The 22,255-nt window shown below is 37.0% G+C and overlaps 2 protein-coding genes across 3 annotated transcripts; both read right to left on the bottom strand.

Moving 5' to 3' along the window:
- Positions 1-218: 218 nt before the first annotated feature.
- Positions 219-1,677, bottom strand: LOC109237441. 2 transcript variants are annotated; one of them, XM_019403751.1, is made up of 3 exons: positions 1,202-1,677; positions 788-1,078; positions 219-501 (listed from the first exon to the last, which is right to left on the bottom strand). In XM_019403751.1, the coding sequence occupies exons 1-3, from the start codon at positions 1,532-1,534 to the stop codon at positions 481-483; spliced, it is 645 nt and encodes a 214-aa protein (XP_019259296.1). In that variant the 5' UTR covers positions 1,535-1,677; the 3' UTR covers positions 219-480. The 2 variants fall into 2 exon arrangements, with proteins under 2 accessions (XP_019259296.1, XP_019259295.1); XM_019403750.1 differs by having other exon boundaries at positions 802-1,078.
- A 6,668-nt stretch (positions 1,678-8,345) lies between these two features.
- Positions 8,346-21,561, bottom strand: LOC109237440. Its single transcript, XM_019403749.1, has 5 exons — positions 21,009-21,561; positions 13,736-14,179; positions 13,491-13,583; positions 11,045-11,184; positions 8,346-8,944 (listed from the first exon to the last, which is right to left on the bottom strand). The coding sequence occupies exons 1-5, from the start codon at positions 21,369-21,371 to the stop codon at positions 8,503-8,505; spliced, it is 1,482 nt and encodes a 493-aa protein (XP_019259294.1). The 5' UTR covers positions 21,372-21,561; the 3' UTR covers positions 8,346-8,502.
- Positions 21,562-22,255: the final 694 nt, after the last annotated feature.

Below are 22,255 nucleotides of genomic sequence, written 5' to 3'. Positions count from 1 at the left end.
ATTATATAGATAGAGAGAAATTCTAAAAAAAAAGATAATTTCATAAAGAAAACATAATTTTAGGACGACTGCAATTCAATTATTCTCCTCTAATTAACTCAGTGTAATTATGTTGCAAGCTATCATGTACATATGTATAAAGCTTTTTACCAAGTTATATGATAAAGATGACGAGTGAAACGATCAAGGGTATGATAGAAGCAAAAAATAAACAATGGGAATATAAAAGAAGATATGGATTTAATAGTGCTCTCAAACAAAAACATGAAATTAACGAGAACGTAAAGATTAATGAAATGAGGCCTAACCCTATCCAAATGAAAAAGGGAACTGATCGTGTTGTCAATAATTCAAAGAGTAGAGATGGTACATTTTATCCAAATGACATGACTTATATATAAAACACGATTACGAAACTTTATTTAAGAGAGATGGTCATCTCGTGCCTCACTAATATTAAACTTTATTTTCTCCAATCTCCTACTGGGGAAGCTGTATCACCTGAAACGCAAGAAATACAGCATGAAGAATTAGTATTAGGCACTCTAACCAGCTATGACAGATTCAAGATTTAGATATTCTGTATTATGAGCTGAAAAAAATGAGTTCTGAAATACATATATATTTAGCGCTATTTATACTTATTTTTTTTCTTTACATATACATATAGATGTATAAGATTCGTTGGTGTCTGCTGAACCCCACAACTCTATTATGGATCTGCCACTGACTATACCAACAAATTAGGAAAAGAAATTGACAAAGAAGAAAAAGGTAGAGTACATACTTGTACTTTCTTACATGGATTGGTAACATCACAATAAGCCTCAAGAGTAATTAAAGCTTGATTGTCTAACTGCTCGGCATAACGATGGCAGGAACAGCTACGGCCAATAGTACTCTTGAATGTTGGGCAACACTCATCTATGGAGGTTGTGTTTGTCATGCATGTCTTTATCTTTGCTTTATCCCCAGCACAACAGCTCCGTTGTGGTCGTGGACGTGGTCGTGGATGAGGACGAGGGCATCGCCTCGTGACGGAGTAGGTGGAATCGACGCCCTCTGTCATGTTTTCTTGCTGGTAGGTTTACATTGTCAGTATATAAAAATTAAGAGAGGCAACCTACTATGATCGGTTGAAAAGAATTATTTACAGTACATATAAATTAAATCCTTCTAAAAAAATCTACCAATAACTAACCTTTTCACACATGCATGGATTTTCGACATCACAATAACTAGCAAGAGTAATCAAAGCTTGATTATCTAAGTAATTGGCATAACGATAGCAGGGACATTTACGACCAAGTATGCTCTTAAATGTTGGGCAGCAATCGTCTATGGAAGTTGTATTAGTCATGCATTTTTTCACCTTCTGTTTGTCACTATCACAACAGTGGGGGAATGGCCACGACCTGCTGACCGAGGAGACTATCTCCGGGTCGGTGGTGGCCTCTTCTGCCACCGCTGCTTGGTGGCTGCAAACTAAAGTTGCAGCCACTAGGAACATGAGCAACAATAACTTTTTGCTCATTCTTGTGCCTTTTTTTTTTTCTACTATCTATATTCAAGAGAACGCTTTTTGTTGAAATGAAAAGGCGAAACCCTCCTATATACACTTATAATTGGATCGAGAATGAATTATACTATAAAATTAAAATCTATATCGCACATAGAAATGCCTTAAGTCATGTTCTTCTGTAAAATAATAATTTAATTTGAAATTTACGGGGTTAGGAATCACGCTTCCCTATTTTAGATCTGGATCTAACAATTAATTAGTCCATACCTTTGCCACTATACTCAACTGATCAAGCAAATCAAATGCAGACAACTAAAAGAGATTCTCTTAATAGTTGGTCAAAAGTGGCGTATTAGTAGCATCAGTTGTTTTATGCGCATCTTTTCATTCTTTTACAGTTTCTATTACTTACTGGCGAAATGACTTTAGTACTGTCTTTACCGCTAGGCAAATGAGCAAGAAAAAGTTTGACAGAGAAAAAGACAAATTTTACTAAATATCCAATACATGCTATTAAGTCATATATAACTATTTGTTAAGTTGAATTAAAATGATATAGCATACTAGCAAAAAATAAAATAAAATGATACAGCAAGTCTGATCTTTGCTATAGATTTGTTTTGTCACTTTTTTTTTTTTCTTGGTTACTTTAACGACGGAAAATTCTTAATTATGCTTTTTTAAACTGAAATGTTAAAATAATAGTCTAAGGTTTTTGATAACGGGATGAAATGTTAGTGTATCAAGTTCAAACTAACCTTTGTAGAGTGGAATGATTCTTTCACCATGGATAACTCATCATAATATGGGTAAGAATGTGGTTTAACCAGATTTGGAATTACCACCAGGAATTGTGATGGAGTGATTCACCCTTCGCTAGAGATTTCGGTTTTGGGCTTTGAAAGTGAAAAAATCTTAATAAGGATCGCCATTCCCCTTAATTAGCCTTACAAATTCAAGTTAGCCGAAGCCTTAATTGGGATACTAAAAAACATTTGAAATTTAAAAAAAAAAAAAAAAAAAATGAGATTTGGTGGGGATGCGATAGAGAGGGTAGGTCCTAACTACACGGCGCACTTTGTGAAAGTAAATGTCGCCTTATCAGTATAAAAGAAGAAATGATGTACTCATTTGTTTATGAATATTTAAAATATAGATGTAGATAGGAAACCTCAAACCCTCTTAATGCTTGTCATAATTAACGGTCCGTCTCTGTACAAGAATAATCACCGGTCATGGTACTGAATAAACGAAACCGTTAACCTTTACGGAAACCTTGCTGCTGCTTCCCTTTCATACAGATATTAGTCTACGTTTTGTGGTCCATCTCTCTTCCAGAGGCATGAATTCAAAACTTAAAAGAGTCATTGGGTCCAAAATAATTGTAATTTTATTATATGAACACTTTTCTTTTTGGCATATATATGCATTCATGTTTTGAGCTGAAAGTAATAAATTTAGCGATCCAGAAAACTTCGATTTAGATTCATGCATACTCTCTAGTGTTGAGGGGGAAAAGATAATAGAATGAAGAACATCAAACGAGGAAAACTTTGGAAAAATAAGTTTGAGGCTTCCTTGAGTTGAACGCAAATTATTGTTATTTCAAGCATTATTATACTGACAATTGTTCATGTGAAGGCTACTTAACAATTATGTCTCACGTGACATATAGTTGGATAGTTAAGTTAGAAATGTTCTTCTAGTATTGCAGCAATTATCGTTACATTTATCACATAAGCTAATTTATAATCGTGCATATTTATAGTTTCATAATTTTCAACTTAATTTTATATGTGTCATTGTATGGCTCTGACCTTACTTGCATAAAGCTAAATGTTATATGGCCTCAGATTTACGCTGTACCATTAAGCAAATTAATTTATATCAATATGATGTAAAATCAATCCATCCTACATTTATACATCCCAGTAAATTATTATAATGTAATAATTTGCATTATTATCAAATCGAGAACTTACAGTTTTTTTTCGCAACTGACATGCTAAGTTTGCTCAAAATTGCATTATAAGTCATTATTGAGTTATTGATTTCACTTTGTTTCTTTTCCTTTATCTTTGAAAATACTAATGTTTATTCGTATATTTCTTTTGTATGTCAAACTATGGGAAGCAAATATGGATACCTCACAATATTAATTGTAAAAATATTTGTTTAGTTGATTCATGTACGACACATACAATATTCAAAGAGAAGAAATATTTCTCTCATTTAAGTATGTGTAAGGCAGATGTTACTACAATTTCTGGTAGTAGTAAATTAACTGAAGGCTCTGGAAGAGCTACTATAACTCGGCCTAAGGGAACAATACTTATTATAGAGAATGCAATGTTCTCCTCCAAGTCCAAGAGGAACTTGTTGAGTTTTAAAGATATCTGTCGAAATGGATATCATATTGAGACAATAGATGAGAATAATCTTGAATATCTCATCATTACCAAGAATGTCTCTGGCCAAAAGAGGGTTATTGAGAAGTTCCCATCTTTATCTTGTGGCCTGTATTGGACAAGAATTAGTGCAATTGAGGCACATTCTACCGTAAACCAAAAGGTTACTGATTCCAATACTTTTGTACTTTGGCATGATCGATTGGGACACCCTGGATCAATTATGATGAGACGAATTATAGAAAACTCAAATGGGCATTCATTAAAGAATTTAAAGATTCTTTTAAATAATGAATTTTCTTGCAATTCTTGTTATCGAGGCAAGTTAATTATTAGACCATCACCAACAAAGGTTGGAATTGAGTCCCCTGCGTTTTTGGAACGTATACAAGGGGATATTTGTGGACCTATTCACCCACCTAGTGGGTCGTTTAGATATTTCATGGTCTTAATAGATGCATCTTCTAGATGGTCTCATGTGTGCCTACTGTCATCACGCAACCTCGCGTTTGCAAAATTAATGGCACAAATAATTCGATTACGGGCGCAATTCCCCGATAATCCAATTAAGTCTATTAGACTTGATAATGCTGCTGAGTTTTCATCCCAAGCATTTAATGATTATTGCTTATCCATTGGGATAAAAGTGGAACATCCTGTAGCTCATGTTCACACTCAAAATGGCCTTGCAAAGTCTTTAATTAAACGTCTGCAATTGATAGCAAGACCGTTACTCATGAAAACGAGGTTACCCACTTCTGTCTGGGGTCACGCCATTTTGCATGCAGCAATGCTAGTTCGTCTCAGACCAACAAATTATCATAAATATTCCCCGTTGCAATTAGTTTTGGGTCATGAACCTAATATATCCCATTTAAGAATTTTTGGATGCGCGGTATATGTGCCTGTAGCACCACCATATCGCACCAAAATGGGTTCGCAAAGAAGGTTAAGAATATATGTTGGTTTTGAATCGCCCTCCATTATTCGCTACCTCGAACATTGACGGGGGATTTGTTTACTGCACGATTTGTAGACTGTCGATTCGATGAGACACTCTTCCCAAAATTAGGGGGAGAAGTTGGTGAAACCAAACGGGAAATTTTGTGAAAAAATCCATCATTATCTCATCTTGATCCACCTGCCTCTATTTGTGAAAAAGAGGTGCAAAAGATTATCCATTTGCAGAGAATAGCAAATCAAATGCTAGACGCATTTACGGATTTGAAAAGGATAACAAAATCACATATCCCTACAGAGAATGTTCCAATCCGTATTGATGTCCCTATTGGACAATCTTCTAGTGTCATAGCTAATGAGTCAAAAGCACGCCTAAAACGTGGCAGACCATTAGGTTCCAAAAATCGAAATCCTAGAAAAAGGAAAACAAACGATCAAAATGACACTACGAAAGAATCTCATGAAGAAATCCACGATTTAATAAATTCTGAAATTCATGAGGAATCCACTGAGCTCGAGGCTCAAGAAAATAAGGAACTATCAATAAATCCAATCGATATTGAGACAAATTTGAATCGAATGGATATAGTGGTGGATTATGTCTTTGCATATAATGTTGCATCTAGCATTATGCAAGAAAGTGAGGATCTTGAACCTCAATCTGTTGGAGAATGTCGGAAAAGACTTGATTGGCCAAAATGGCAAGAAGCAATCCAATCAGAGTTGAATTCGCTTGCAAAACGTGAAGTTTTTGGGCCTGTAGTCCAAACACCTAATGGTGTTAAGCCTGTTGGCTATAAATGGGTCTTTGTACGCAAGAGAAATGAGAAAAACGAGGTACAAAGATATAAGGCACGCCTTGTTGCATAAGGATTTTCACAAAGGCCTGGTGTCGATTATGAAGAGACATTCACCCGTTATGGATGCTATAACTTTCCGTTATCTCATTAGTTTTGTTGTCCATGAAAAGCTCGACATGCATTTAATGGATGTGGTTACCGCCTACCTTTATGGCTCACTTGATAATGAGATATACATGAAAATTCCCAATGAATTTAAAATGCCAAATGCACATAATTCAAAGTCTCAGGAAATGTTTTCAATCAAATTGCAAAGATCTTTGTATGGTCTAAAGCAATCAGGACGAATGTGGTATAATCGTCTTAGTGAGTATTTATTAAAGGAAGGCTATATAAATGATGCCATTTGCCCATGTATTTTTATAAAGAAAACAACATCGGAATTTGTTGTACTTGCCGTATATGTTGATTACATAAACCTTATTGGAACTCCTATAGAACTCCAAAAGGCAATTGATTATTTAAAGAAGGAATTCGAGATGAAAGATCTCGGAAAGACAAAATTATGTCTTGGTTTGCAAACTGAACATTTGGCAAACGGAATTTTTGTTCATCAATCTACCTACATAGAAAAGGTATTGAAACGGTTTTACATGGATGGAGCACATCCATTAAGTACTCCGATGGTTGTTCGATCACTTGATGTGAACAAGGATCCATTCCGACCTCAAGAAAAGAATGAAGAGCTACTTGGTCCTGAAGTACCATATCTTAGTGCAATTGGTGCACTCATGTATCTTGCCAATACTACAAGGCCTGACATAACCTTTTCAGTTAATGTCTTAGCAAGATATAGCTCTGCTCCCACAAGGAGACATTGGAATGGGATCAAACACATATTGCGGTATCTAAAAGGGACTACCGATATGGGCTTATTTTATGGCAACAATTGCAGTCCCGATCTTGTTGGTTATGCTGATGCTGGGTATTTATCCGATCCACACAAGGCTCGATCTCAAACAGGTTATGTGTTTACCTGTGGAGGCACTGCCATATCTTGGCGATCGACTAAGCAATCAATTGTGGCTACTTCATCTAATCATGCTGAACATAATTGCTATTCATGAAGCAAGTCGAGAATGTGTGTGGTTGAGGTCTATAATACATCTTATTCGAGACAAATGTGGTTTGAAATGTGATAAGTTACCCACAATTTTGTATGAAGATAATGCAGCATGCATAGCTCAATTGAAGGGAGGATTCATAAAAGGAGATAGGACAAAGCACATTTCACCAAAGTTATTCTTCACACATGATCTTCAAAAGAATGGTGATATCAATGTGCAACAAATTCGTTCAAGTGATAATATGGATGATTTGTTCACTAAATCTCTACCGACGTCAACCTTCAAGAAGCTAGTGTACAAGATTGGGATGCGAAGGCTCAAGGATGTGAATTGATGTTCTCATCATGGGGAGTTAATGCGCGTTGCACTCTTTTTCCCTTACAAGGTTTTGTCCCATTGGATTTCCTTGCAAGGTTTTTAACGAGGCAACCAAAAGGCGTATTATTAGATATGTGTACTCTTTTTCCTTTTCTAGAATTCTTTTCCCCATTGGATTTTTATTTTAGTTAAGGTTTTAACAAGGCACATTATCTGTTGAATAGACATTCAAGGGGGAGTGTTATAAATAGAATTTTATTTATGGTGAATGTCTATTTAGAGAGATTTTAGGGTTTATTACTTGGTGGCTAAGTCACTTTTTCCCTATAAATAGAGGGTTCTATTACATTGTAATTCATCCCATATCAATAAGAATTCTCTCTCTATTTTTCTCTGCAATACTATTCTTCTTCTTTTATTATTTTATAACACTGTGGCTAATGTTAGTTCTTATCCTAAATATCCTCTATGTGGGAGACTCGTTGTCCTCAAACAAGAGCCACGCAACGATTGGCTTAAAGCCTTAAACATTAACATAGTTCAAGAGAAAATCCAAATATACTATCATGTGTGTATATCTACCTATAAACTAATCAAGATCAACGATAAGTTTAGATTAATCTTGATAAGGTCAGGCAAAATGATGAATCAATCAATCACCTTCATATCGTTTTCAATCTCGTTTTGCCACGAGTGGTTGAAAGTTAGGCCATTCTAGTACATATTCTGTTGACGTCGATAACAACTGGTCCTCAATTGTCGCTGAAAGGCCTGATTATTATTCGTAAATCTTGTTTCGGTGAACCTTGCAAAAGAGCTTATTTGGTTGGGGAGAGTAGGACTTCTGACTCCAAGCGCTATTGATGTAGCCTCAGTCTTCCTTTTATTCTCATAAATAAACATTTACCGTAAGAGGTTTTTGTGGTGACATGCTAAATTCGAAGAAAGTTTCCTAAATACTACTTTCAAAACTAGGATAAATACTTCAGTTTAATTCGATAGGAGATCCAATTAAAATCACTTTCTTACCAGCCAATTTTCACTTTAGTTTGCCACATCCTCTTTTTTCCTGCTCCTAATGCGATATGTTTTCATTATCTCTACTGAAACTGTAGCTTTAAAGGACAAATTAGTTGAGAGTTCAATTGGAAATGTGAAATGGAATCCCATTCAAGTATTTTGAGTGAGAGCGACTAGGCTACTTAGTATGTCCTATAAAGTTGCTTTTATTTATTTTTTAATTTTTTGCAGTCAAATTTAATGCATAAAACTTAATTCCAGTTATGTCAACATGGATTGGAAACTAGGACATACCTTAAGGCACGCTTATCAAACAGCAACTGAAAGAGAAAGGGGTTAAAGAGGATTTACATGGGTGGTGGATTAGTCCACCTTCTCTTCATTTCAGACTTCCATCGAACCTCCTTGAGTTTCCCATCCATTTCATAATCTCTTTCCATAACGAGATTCACGCCCTCGTCCGAATACCACCCGACTCCTATACAGAGGATGCCATCTTTGTTGACATCAACATAGCTCGTGACACCTCCTGGAAGCCAAAGAACAGTTACATCCTGCATGTCTAACATCTCTTCTTCTCCAAAGTATACTGGATTTTCTGGAAGGCTTCTCTTCTTCAGGTTTTCCGTGCATAGGTATACGTAGGGTACGTCGTCTGTTTCTTGAGTCACGTCCTCTTCACTGTATATAGGTGTTGCACTCATCTCAAACACCTTCCAGGATCCAGCCAGCTCTGATGGTTGGAGTCTTCGTCTTTGAGAGAAAAGCTTCACGTCCAGCTCCGTGTCACTATAATATTTATAGGCAAGGCATCAGAAAAATAATTAGAAATTTAATACTACGTTCATTTTATTTTATGTGAAGATGCTTGATTGACCGGAGTTTAAGAAAGAAAAGACTTTTGTAACTTGTGGTCTTAAACATTCTATAATATTTTTGTGGCTATATAATCATGTATTAAGGCTAAAATGAAAAGTTTAAGTTAAATCATTTCTAAATATAAAAAGGTGTCATTCTTTATGGAACAGAATAAACAAGAAAAAGCGTCACATAAAATGATACAGAAGGAATAGCATTCAACGCACACAACAGTGTGTCAAATGCAGGCTTTATCTTCACACAGTCATTAAATAAACTGCTCTTTTATACATTGTCAAGAGAGCAATAAGAAAATAAAGGGGTTGGACTCCTTACAAAAACTACGTTAATGGCAAGAGAATTTATATCAGAGAGAGAGAGAGAGAGAGGAAAAAAAAAAGAACTCTTGCTCTGCATCAGGGAAAATGTGACACTAAAGTGGTAGTACTCCCAAGAAAACCATCTCTTGGCGATAACCGCGGGTTGTCAATACTAAAGCTTCCTAAGATGTATTAACCAATATGTGCGCACATCTCCAATATGAAGTTATACAGACACAAATGTCTTCACTTCACAGTTGAAAGGTAACACAGGAAGGAAGCTATATGAAGAATAAGTTTAACCAGACCTACAAGGAGATGAGTAGGTCTCCTAACAAGTATAGCCTGATTTCAATAGATTACCACAAATATCGCTTATCACAACCTTTTGCAGAGAACAACTACCAATAAACTGTTCTTATCATAAGATTGCCAAACAAGAACATCAAGTTGATTTTATCCCTTCCCTCAACTTCACTACCATACTCACAATAATATTCAGTGAACCAGGCCAACTCGTCAACTACCGATTAGACCATCATTACCATTTCTGAATTAATTTCATCACAGGGGTCATGATCACAAGCCTAATCATTCCATTACTAGATTGCAACTCAATAAACCAGTGCTCCTCTCACATCAAATAGAAAATGATCTAATGACAAAAATATGAAAATGAAAATACAACCTCCAAATATTTTAGTAGAACAAGCTATCAGCTCATTGCTACTGCCAATTTTTTTTCTTTTACACTAGTAGTGCTACTGCCAGTGTTGTCACTCTCACCAACAGAAACACAATTAGAGAATCTTTTTTACTCCTACTAGAAAACTTATATTCTCAGAATTAAATAGCTTTCCTGTACCACTACCTACTACTCCATCCTTTTCAATTTATGTAATGTAGTTTGACTCGGCATGGAGTTTAAGGAAAAAAAATACGATTTTTGAAACTTGTGGTCTTAGAAGCTTAAAGGGTGAAAATTTTTGTGTGGCTATCAATTTGTATGGCTATAAAAGGATCTCATTAGAAGCGCAGTCTTGGAGCGACAGTAAAATTGTCTCAGTGTGACCTATAGCCAAGGGTTCGATCCACTGATGCTTGTTAGGGTAGGCTGCCTATATTACACCTCTTTGGGGTTGAGCCCTTCCCCGGATCCTCCATGAAGGACCGATGCTATGCACCGGGCTGCCCTTTTTATAAAAGGATCTTATTAAGGGTAAAATTAAAATTGTATAAGTTAATGTTTTCAAATATAGAAATGTGTCATTCTTTTTAATACGGATAAATAAGGAAAGTCTGCGTACACACTACCCTCCCCAGACCCCACTATGTGGGATTACGCTGGGTATATTGTTGTTGTTTTACAAAATAAAGAAAGTATGTCATATAAATTGAACGGAAGGAGGAATAAGCAATAAACAAGCTCTTCATATATTGCTGAAGTCTGCTAAGGAGACAAGAGAAAATAATTCCGGGTTAGTCTAGAGCATGTCATGTTCTGTAACTCTTGTTTTTTGCAGCTATTCGTTTTAATGCTTATTATTCCGAAATAGAGGGATAGTTGCCCTCTATATTATAAGCCATAAAATATATACATAAGAGAATAAATCTAACCCACGTCCAGAAATATAAAATAGGATTCAGCAGAATTTGACAGATCGACATGGCTGAATTATAACCTATATAATCAAATACAAGATACAGATACCTCTCGTCAGATAGATTAGCAGGACTAATCCACTGTTCTTCATATACAGCAACCCTCAATATTTGGATGTCCGAACCCCCATTACTGAACTCTATTGTATGCACTATGCGGAGTCTCTTGTGACAACCTTTGACAAGACACTGTATGAGGAAATAAAGGAGACAAAGTAACTTTCCGTTCCTAGAGACATATAAACCAAAAGAAAAAATAGTACACTAGGACAAAGACATTAATGGAAACTGATAAAGTAGGAGATTTTGTACATTTTAACGCTTAAGAAGGGAATCTGGTATATAGGAATGCTTTTAATATCTCCCTCAAAATCAAAATTACAAACAGAACATGAAGCACCAACAGAACATGAAGCACCAAGGCTTATACTTCGGTGGTGCTAATAAGAGTCTTTCACACAAAATGTGTGGGTTCAATTTCCACTGTCCCCTTCCCCTTCCCCTTCCCCTTCCTCTTCCCCTTCTCCTATGTAACAGAAAAAACTTCAAAAGAATTTATTTAAAAAGAATTAACAAAAAAACACAGAACATGAAGTTAGATAGGCAATGGTGCTAGTGTTGCTTACAATTTTGAATTAAGGGCACCAAGGAACTCATCACTCATCCTAAAGGCGGGTTATGACAATACCATTTGGTTAAAGCGCTGTTTAGGTTGCGCTGACGTCAAGAATGCAGATTAAAAGCATCTCCCTCAATCCCATCTCCCCACAAAAAGAATGAGAGAGAGAGCATGAAGTTTAGACAGCCAATGGTAGTAATAGATCTTCCATGAGTTAATTAAAATCAAACAGCACTTCTGAAAATGAGCCCATTCATCAAATCAGAGAAGCAGCTAAAGAGTTCAGTTGAAGTTTATAGAGAGTGTGGTTTTAAGAGCTAGTTACGTTACCTAGATTGAACTTCAAGAGAGCATATTGCAAGCAACTAATTGGTTACTGCATAACAGTGATGCAAAAAGAAAATCTTTCTTTGGAAAGCCACTACTTGTCAACAAGTACATGGACCCTGCTAAACGTTGTCAAAGGTGAAGAGTATACGAAAATACCAAGGTTTCTTTAATCGCAAAGCACATAGAGCGTGGTTTTCAATAAAGAAAGACGATAATGAAAAAAAATAAAAAATATGTATGTGATGCAGGAAGAAAATAATGATAAAAATAATTATCTGGAGAATGAATTGAATAATCACAGTTATGTGAAATATAAAAAATTAAAATAATTTAAAAATCGAAATCTTTTAAAAATTTCTAATTGGGACGCAAATAAACATGTTTAATTTTTTACTTCAGACTTCTTCACTAGTTTTCTTATACAAAATTTTGTTCCTATTCTTTATCGCCAGATATTCATCCACGACATACTTTTTAACAATCTTTGCATCACTTTTCCAACTATTTTTATTTTTCCTTTCTCTTTAAGACAAAGCACATAGGTGATGAGACGCACAACTTTTAGGTCTTAATGCTTGCTTTAAAACGCCAACTGAACGAGACGAAGCGCCTAACTTGGGTTTTACATAACTTCGGCACTTAAACACACCTTACATGAGCCTTGACAAAATTGTTTGACACTCTATACCTAAATAAAAAACCATCTCTGAAACCCAGGTCCTTGTTCCCGGAACTAGATAATATGGACATGATCCAGAACTGAAAAGACAACATTCAATGAAGTTTTCTTGAAAATTTGATAACTCTATTTTTCCATTTTTTCATAGTCTGTGTTTGAGTTCTTTTGGAAAAGGTTAACTTTTTTAAAATTTCCAACCGGCTTTTTAAATCGTCAGTTTTTGAGATATATGAAAAACTGAGTTTCAAAACCTGGCAAAAGAAAATAATCAAAGTTTTTGGTAGAAACAGCTCAAACAAACACTTCTTCAAGAAAGTTAAAAAAAAACTGAGTATGAAGCTCATATGTTCAATTTTTTCCAACCAAACACCACTTTATGATTATTGAGGTGATTGGAGAAAACCTGCATAGAAGGTATAATAGATAGAGAATTTGACAATGTTTAGTTACAAATGCAATTGGACGTCTTTCATATAAAACTCTAGATGTTTATTTTGCAAATGTAAATCAATGGCATTTCCAATTATTATTCAAGATTGATAATGAGCATCTAAAGGGGATTCTTTCATTCACCATCATAGAGAATTACAGATCATCCTTCACAAAGAAAAAATATACCTTTTCTAGTAACGAATAGGAATTACATGCTTGGCAAGACAAAATTGTGCCTCCATGTCCATTTAAGTAAAGAAATAAAATGTAAATATTAGTTCATCAATATAGCATATCCATCATTTGGCAATATTTTCTAGATGAACTAAAAATACTTTCTGATTCCTTTTCTTTTCTACATGTTGTGTTACTAGGTACCATAGTCCTAAGAGCATATGCTATATGAAGTTAACCAAGATGACATGTGGTACTCACTTGCTCAAACTTAAAAGTTGGCGAAATGTAATACTTAGACTCATCAAGTTCACCAACTGGAATATCAACTGGACCTCTTGAGTAAGAGCCGTCCTGCAAATAGATAAAAGCTTTTATTGAACTCTCCTTACTGAAGAACTAGTACGGAATTGACCAAAAGCACAAGATTCCATAATCACCTTCAATGGCATCACAATAAACAACACATTAGACAACTAATGTCATAAGCAAAAGGGTAGTTTTACCTCAAAGAAAACAAGACCAGGTTCCATTCCCATAATATCTTCCTCCATAATATCACTCTTCTCAAAGTCAAAAGATTCAAATTTTGGCAGTTTTTGATGTTTTGATTTTCTATCAGGTGTTTCATGCATATGGAAAGACAGATCTGCACCTGTGCGCTTCTCTATGCTTCTGTCATCACCTCCATTAGGTTCTGGGACTTCACCATGGGGATTCAGTGTTACCCAATTCACTTTCCTACGGATTTGAGATTTTTGACTGGCAGAAGATGATGGCAGTACCTCAACACGAGAAGAGGTATAGCAGTCAAAGAGGTGTTCATTCTTGTTGCCGACCTCAATAGGTTCCATTTCTGCCGTTATGGGAGAAAATACAGCTCCGACTCCCTTCCATATCCCACTGAGACTACTAGCAAATGTATTCCATGCAGGTCGGATAACAGGTTCCTGAGATGAAAATGTATATCAATGAAATTGGGAAGAGAACATGAAACAAGAGATAAGTTTAACAGACATAATTTTGATTGTTGTTTCATGAATTCATCCACATGAATATCAGTTTGGGCCAACCTATGTTGCTCGGACTCTCCGCAAATGTCAATATTGCATGTCGGACTCTCCAAAAGTAGTGCAATTTTGGAGGATCCAACACAGATGCGGCGGCATTTCGGAGAGACTCGCAACATAGGAGCCAATTGGAAGTAGATGTGAAGTATCCTTTCCAGGCAAAATGAAAACTCCAAGTAATAAGTTTGATATCAAAACGTTCAGTTCCTCATTTCAAGCTATGCTCAACCTTTCTAAACTTCAAGATACTCCTCAAACAATTTGGTAACCTACCAGTCATTAAACTTGAAAGGCTTGAAGTATCAAGTTTACAGAAACAAGCACAGGAGCTGCATCTTAATATTTAGAAGTTCTATACTATGGTCTTTCAGCATAATTTTGGAAGGTTGACTGTACGATTATAGTTCAATCAAAACTTTATCACTATAAATTGTCCAACCAAACAGAAGAAAAAAAAAAAATATATATATATATATATATAAAATAACTCTATGAGTGAGGTTGCTCACATTGCTGATCTCAAGCCTAGAAAAAGGAAGAGGATTGTGATAGGTTGACAGCCAGCGTAAACTAGCCAATTTATAATAAATCCTCTCAATACAAAATACATCAGGACATGCTCATCTGAGCATGCATTTCACTAAGCACAGGTGTGGTGAAAAATGGAAAAGAGTTCAATCAAATTGTCGCCTCAACATGAGAAGCATAAGCAAGGGTTCCTACAAATGTCATAAAGGGTATTAATTAAGGAGGTGTCACTAGTGTGACGAGAATAGTGACAGAAAATACAAAGGAGTTGGAGGAGAGGGAAAAGAGAGGAAGGAAGAGGTGAACAGAATAGTGGTAGGGACTACAGTGAGCCCATACTTGTTTAGCCTAGTTATGAATGAGCTAACTAATAGTAGCTTTGGTCTCAGTCACTATATATGTGTCAAAACATTCACGACATAAGTACAAATAAGTGATTTGGAACCCATTAAATAAAATGAATTGTGTAGAATACCGAACTCGAAACCATAAAGTTCAAACTCTGTATACTCCTTAATAACGTACGTTCAGTTCGAATCCCGTTACAAAGCAATAAATAATCAACTATGCCTCAAATCCCGTATCATTCGGTTCGAGGATATGAATCTGTTGAAGTATAGAGTAGAGGACACTGCTATGGACTGTTAATAGCTTAGGTAGTTAAAATCAGTTAGTTAGGTAAGTTTGTTAGTAGGTGACAGTTGTCACCAGCTAAGTTAATAAAGGAGGTAGTGGAGGTTAGTGAGATGTAGATACTCGTGTATATATATATTTCAATGAAAGAGAATATATATACTCGTGTATATATATACTGGTGTACACATTTAGCATATACAATTCATTTCAATGAAAGAGAATATGAGTTGATGCTCTGCTGAAGTCTATCTTCCTCTTCTCCTTCTCATTTCTATCTTCTTAGTCAACTGAAGGTTCTAGAACTCAACATGGTATCAGAGCCTATGGAGACGTTCGATTCAAGCATATCACTCTAAGTGATTCTGGTTCTAGGCCTTCTTCTTGTACATGCTGCAATTGCTTCGATTCACCTCAATTTGTCGTTGAATCGTCGTTGAGCAATTAGGCATTTTTTTGTTCACTAGTCTGAGCTTTGGTTTCTGGTCATCAATGGCGGCCGGAGCTGATGGTACTAGTACAGGCACAGGAGTTGAGAATATCTCTGCTAATGCGAGTCAATTTCGATCCGGTACTTCAATTCAAGTAACAGATCCAACTCGTGTTGGTACTGCAGTCATAGATCAACATCATCCGTTATTCCTTCAACCTTAAGTATCAGGTAGCTCCTTAATCTCAATTAAACTAACTAGACATGAAAACTATGCTCTATGGAGTAGTTCTATGCGTGTTAGTTTGCTAGGAAAAAGTAAATTAGGTTTTGTAGATGGAAGGTATTCTACGGAGAAATTTGATGCCTCCCTTCATGAATTGTGGGAGAAGTGTAATGCCATAGTACTTTCATGGATAATGAACTCTGTAAGCACTGAATAGTTGAGTGGAATGGTATATGCCACAAGTGCTCCCAAAGTGTGGAGTGATCTCAGAGAAAGCTTTGAGAAGGTGAATGGCTCGAGAGTTCTGTACTTGCACAAGCAGATTGCCACCCTATCACAGGGTATTTCGTCAGTATCTTCTTATTTTGCAAAACTGAAGGAATTGTGGGCCGAGTTTGATGCACTTATGCCCTGCCCTGGGTGTGGCTGTGAAGAATCTAAAAGATATGTGCAGCACTTTGAATATCAGAGAATGCTGCAGTTCTTAATGGGACTGAACGAGTCATATGCACAGTCTAGTAATCAAATTCTGAATATGTCTCATATTCCTTCCATAAACAAAGCCTACTCTATGATAATCTCAGAAGAAAGTAGACCTCTGGCTAATCATACCACCAATGAATCTGAAGTTCATGAAGGAACTGCTCTGTTCACCAACAAAGGCCATCCAAATCAAACTCAATTCACTAACAAAACTGGTTCCTATCCTCTTGGTCCTCCGAATTCTAATCCAGTTTTATTCGGTAACAAGGGAATCCCATACTCTAACAATAACTTCAAACAGAGAAAAAACCAGCTATACTGTGACTACTGTAACTTCAAAGGTCACACTAGGGAGACATGCTATAGGCTCCATGGCTATACCTCAGATTTCAAGCCTAAGAAAAAATTCTCCTCAGCAAATTCAGTTTCATATGCCGGAGAAAAAAATCAGTTCTCTAACAATCCTACTGGAGGAACATATGGGACTCCAATCAACCTTGCAACAGCTTCTGGAAATCCATCAGTCTCCTCACAAGTGTCCAACTCTCCCAACAAGCTCGAGGAATTCCTCGAGTTTACACGGGAGCAATACAATCAGATCATGCAAATGCAGCGAAAAGGGAATGAGAACAGTGGTTCTGCTATGGCAGCATGTATGCCACATAGTGTAATTGTCCCTACAGATAAACCTAAGTGGATAATTGACACTGGAGCTTCAAATGATATGGTACATATACTTGACATGCTGTTTGACTTAAAAACCTTGGGAAACTCTCAAGAAGGAAAATTTTGTCTAACCACAGGAGATGTAGCCACAGTGAGACACACAAGTTCCACATATATATTTCCTGGTCACAAGATAACTAATGTGATGCACATTCCTGAGTTCAAATAAAATCTCTTATGTGTCTCAAAAATTACAAAGGAGTTAAGGTGTGTAGCTATGTTCTATCCTGACTTTTGCATCTTTCAGGATCTCTTCAATGGACAGGTGAAGGGGATTGGTAGAGAAGACAGTGGACTGTATGTACTCACCTCTGAAAGTGTAACAAAGCCAATTAGTGGTGCACCTGCTACAAGAAGTGCAAGCTCAAATCCAAGGTCTCTCATTGTAAATACCACAGAGAATAACAGAATAAATGTAGCCTTGTGACATAGGAGACTAGGTCATGTACCTTTGGTTGTACTGAAGAGAGTAAGTGTTTTTCAATCTATGCATATTGAGGATATGGAGAAGCATTGCACTGTTTGTCCTTTGGCTAAGCAAACAAAGCTACCATTTCCTGTAAGTATCTCAATTGCTCATTCCAATTTTGATATTATTCATGGTGATGTGTGGGGTCCCTATAGAGTCCCTACCTTCAAAAGCTAAGACAATTATTGTTCTCAGGAATTTCTTCTTAATGGTACAAAACATTTATTCTTCAACTGTTAAGGTTCTAAGGACAGATAATGCTTGTGAGTTCTTCAATACTCAGATGACAGATCTACTTCAATCACAAGGCATCATTCATCAAAGCTCATGTGTCTACACTCCACAGCAAAATGGAGTAGCTGAAAGAAGGCATAGACATATACTCAATGTAGCCAGAGCACTCAAATTTCAGGCCTCAGTTCCTCTCAGGTTCTGGGGAGAGTATGTTTCTACTGCAGTGTATGTTATAAACAGGTTGCCTGCTTCCACTCTCAAAGGCAGGACTCCTTATGAAATCCTGCATGGTTTGCATGGTTCTCCTGCCTCTCTTGCTCACTTGAAAGTATTTGGATGCTTAGATTATGTGTAAGAGGTGAGGTAAACACATAAATTTGCCCCTAAAGTTGTTCCAGCAGTCTTCCTTGGTTATTCAATGGTTCAAAAGGGCTACAAGATGTATACATTGGCTTCTAGGGAATTTATTGTGAGTAGAGATATGGTGTTTAAAGAGGATGTTTATCCCTCTAAACATACTGACCTGCCTATATCCTCTCTATTTCCTATCCTAGAATTCTCACCTCATAGTGTCTCTAACAACAGAGTGACAATACCTCTTCAGGATGATACTGTATCTGCTCCTGCTACCATCTCTGATGAGCTCAGCATTCTACGGATACCTTAACCTCAACTGAGAATCCAGATCTGGCTACTGATGCACACACCAATACTCTGCCCGCAGAACTGCCTGTTGACACCTCACCATCTATATTATCTTCTGAAGCACCTGAGTCTAGCAGAAAATCTCAAAGAGTATCTAAACAACCATTGTGGATGAAGGACTATGTGGTCCAGTCTCAAGGAAAATCTAACTGTTGCTATCCTCTATCCAACTACGTGAGCTACGCTAATATCTCTTCTGCCTACAGCTCTATTCTCTCTGCCTATTCAGCTATTATTGAGCCAAAGACTTACACAGAGGCAATTAAGAATCCCAAGTGAATTGCAGCTATGAAGTCTGAAATCACTGCCTTAGAAGAGAACAACACTTGGAGCATTGTTGATCTTCCTAAAGGCAAGGTTCCCATTGGGTGCAAATGGGTGTTCAAGGTTAAATATACAGCTTCAGGTGCAGTTGAGAGATACAAAGCCAGACTAGTGGCTAAAGATTATAGTCAGTAAGAAGGTTTGGACTATACAGAGACCTTCTCTCATGTGGCCAAGATGGTCACAGTCAGGTCTGTGATAGCAGTAGCTGCAGCTAGGCATTAGCAAATCTTTCAAATGGATGTGCACCATGCCTTCCTTCAAGCGTATTTGTTTGAAGAAGTGTACATGGAAATTCCACAGGGGTTCTCTAGTCAGGGAGGGCCTGGCAAAGTCTACACTCCACAAATCTTTGTATGGCCTCAAACCGGCAACAAGGCATTGGAACAAGAAGTTGACTGATGCTTTACTGCAGCTTGGCTTCACCTAGAGTCATTTTGACTACTCTCTCTTCACTAAGAAGGTGCAGACCAAGATGGTTCTTGTGTTAGTGTATGTAGATGATCTCTTGGTTTCAGGCACCTGTCCTCGATTGATCTTGCAAACAAGAAGTGATCTGCAACTCAAATTCAAGATGAAGGATCTTGGTGAGCTCAAATTCTTCTTGGGCATTGAGTTTGCTAGATCAAGGGAGGGAATTGTCATGAATCAAAGGAAGTATACTTTGGAATTGATTGCTGAGATGTGGCTCGGAGGAGCTAAACTTGCTGGTTCTCCTTTGGAACCTAATCAGAAACTTGCATCTGCTGATTATGATGCCTTCCTCAACAATCAATCCACAACAAAAACTCAGCGCACACATGCAGAAAATGATAACCTGCTGATTGATGCTAGCCAATATCAAAGGCTAATAGGAAGGCTTCTATATGTAACTATGACAAGGGTAGACATTGCTTTTGTTGTTCAAGTACTCAGTCAGTTTATGCATAAACCCAAGCAATCTCATTTGGAAGTTGCTCTAAGAGTGGTAAGGTACATCAAAAATGCACCTGGTATGGGCCTGCTGATGCCCTCTGAAGGATCTCGGAAACTTGAAGCCTTTTGTAACTCAGATTGGGGAGGCTGCTTGCAGTCGACGAAATCGGTTACAGGTTACTTAGTGAAGTTTGGAAGTGCCTTAGTCTCGTGGAAGTCAAAGAAGCATGACATTGTAGCAAGAAGCTTTGTAGAAGAAGAGTTCAGAAGCATGGCTTCAGCAGTAGTTGAATTAACCTGGCTGACAGGCCTATACAAGGAGCTAGGAGTCGAAATTTAACTGCCCATTGATCTACATTGTGACAATAAAGCTGCTATTCAGATTGCAGCCAATCCCATCTTTCATGATCATACCTAACATATTGATATAGATTGTCATTTTGTTAGGGAAAAAATTGTTCAAGGAGCAATGAAGACACAACATATTTCTACAAAAGAGCAGCAGGCTGACCTTCTCACTAAAAGCCTGGAAAGCCACAACATGACTATCTACTATCCAAGCTGGGGTTGAAGGATGCGTTTCAACCATCAGCTTGAGGGAGGGTGTTGAAGTATAGAGTGGAGGACACTGCTATGGACTATTAATAGCTTAGGTAGTTAAAATTAGTTAGTTAGGTAAGTTTGTTAGTAGGTGACAGCTGTCGCTAGCTAAGTTAATAAAGGAGGTAGTGGAGGTTAGTGAGATGTAGATACTCGTGTATATATATACTGATACTGTACACATTTAGCATATACAATTCATTTCAATGAAAGAGAATATGAGTTGATTCTCTGCAGAAGTTTATCTTCCTCTTCTCCTTCTCATTTTTATCTTCTTAGCCAACTGAAGGTTCTAGAACTCGACAGAATCCTCTTCATCCACTCAGCTCTATTCAAGTCATCACAAATTATGCTTAAACTTGCTGAAATCTTAAATTTATTCATAACATACTCAAATATCATCATTGAATCCAGATATATAGAGGTTACAAGTTACCTGAGTCTGCAAAACAGTTTCGACTTCCATTAGCATAGCACCAGAGACCATAACTCTATCACCTTTACTCTTCCTAGTAACATTTCTCATCCTTTTTCCACCTCTTTTCCTCCTACTCCTCGTCCTCGTCTTATCTCCTTCTCTCGCAATTTCGTTGTCAATGCTCCACACATTTTCCTTTCCCTTCGCTTTTACTCTCTCCTTACGATCGAATTTTCTACTGCAGGAAACGCAAGGATAGCGAGAATTTAGCTTGCGGATTGAAGGTGAAGTGGTGGAAGGGTAAGTGCAAAACCCTAGGAATTGGAATTGCTGTTGTTGAAGCTTAAAGAATTTGGAAGCGTCTAGAGATGGAGATTGCATGCTTGTGTTCCTCTAGAATGTGTGTGAAGCTATAAAATTAGAGATTTTGGTTATGGAGATTGATAGGGTTTTGGTATCAATTAGGTAGCAAATTTTATTAACTGAGAAATTTTGGTAATTCCATTTCAGAGCGTAGGATAAACAGTTGGAGCGCTACTGCCACTTACAGAACTTTTGGGGATTTAGATTTTGGAGGATGAGCTGACACGTCAGCACTGGATTAAATTGAGAAAACGCCTATTCTGAATACATATTAAGATTACATTTGGAGATGAATACGTGTCTCTTAACATGTATATTAAGATCTGAATACTAAATAATTAAAATTATTTATTTTTACCATTTGAATGTATATAATTTTTTTTTAAAATTAATAAACATAAAATATAAATAAAACACAAATTAATCTAATACTCTCTCTATATATATATGGATAGTTGGTGGTGGTGATGGCTAATGGAGGTGCTTGTGAATACCGACTAGAGCCGGTGGTTTTGGTTGATGATGGTAGTTTTGGATAGTAGCTATAGGTGATTGGCAGCGATAGATATTATGGTTGAGGATGGTGGGTGGTGGGTGGTGGTAGTAGTGATGGTTGTGATTGAGGAAGGTGATGGTGGGTGGCTGTAATTGTTGGCAGTGCCAGCTATGATTGTTGATAATGATTGGGTGGTTAGTTGTGGTAGTTGAGGTGGGTGAGTGTGTGATTGTGGCTTAGGATGATGGTAGTGTGGGTGGTGGGGTGGTTGTAGTGATGGCGGCTATGGTTGAGTATGGTGGTGGTGGTAGTTGATAATGGTAGACGGTGGCGCCAGTTAATAATGAATGTGGATGCTAGCATCTTAATGAAATTAAGTCTATGCTATAGATCTTAATCATACTAA

The sequence above is a fragment of the Nicotiana attenuata genome, unplaced genomic scaffold (assembly GCF_001879085.1).
Source record: "Nicotiana attenuata strain UT unplaced genomic scaffold, NIATTr2, whole genome shotgun sequence".
In the NCBI taxonomy this organism is placed as follows: domain Eukaryota; kingdom Viridiplantae; phylum Streptophyta; class Magnoliopsida; order Solanales; family Solanaceae; genus Nicotiana; species Nicotiana attenuata.
Note: the sequence above shows the minus strand (reverse complement) of the source record. Positions and strands in the feature narration are given on the sequence as shown.

Coding starts and splice junctions, on each gene's coding strand:
- LOC109237441 (XM_019403750.1), bottom strand. CDS start 1,534: ATGAGCAAAAAGTTATTGTTGCTCATGTTCCTAGTGGCTGCAACTTTA. Junction 1,079..1,201: donor ATCCATGCATGTGTGAAAAG/GTTAGTTATTGG, acceptor TAAACCTACCAG/CAAGAAAACATGACAGAGGG. Junction 502..801: donor TTGTGATGTTACCAATCCAT/GTAAGAAAGTAC, acceptor CTTGCGTTTCAG/GTGATACAGCTTCCCCAGTA.
- LOC109237440 (XM_019403749.1), bottom strand. CDS start 21,371: ATGCAATCTCCATCTCTAGACGCTTCCAAATTCTTTAAGCTTCAACAA. Junction 14,180..21,008: donor AAACTGTTTTGCAGACTCAG/GTAACTTGTAAC, acceptor TTTTCATCTCAG/GAACCTGTTATCCGACCTGC. Junction 11,185..13,490: donor CAACTTTTAAGTTTGAGCAA/GTGAGTACCACA, acceptor TTCCTCATACAG/TGTCTTGTCAAAGGTTGTCA.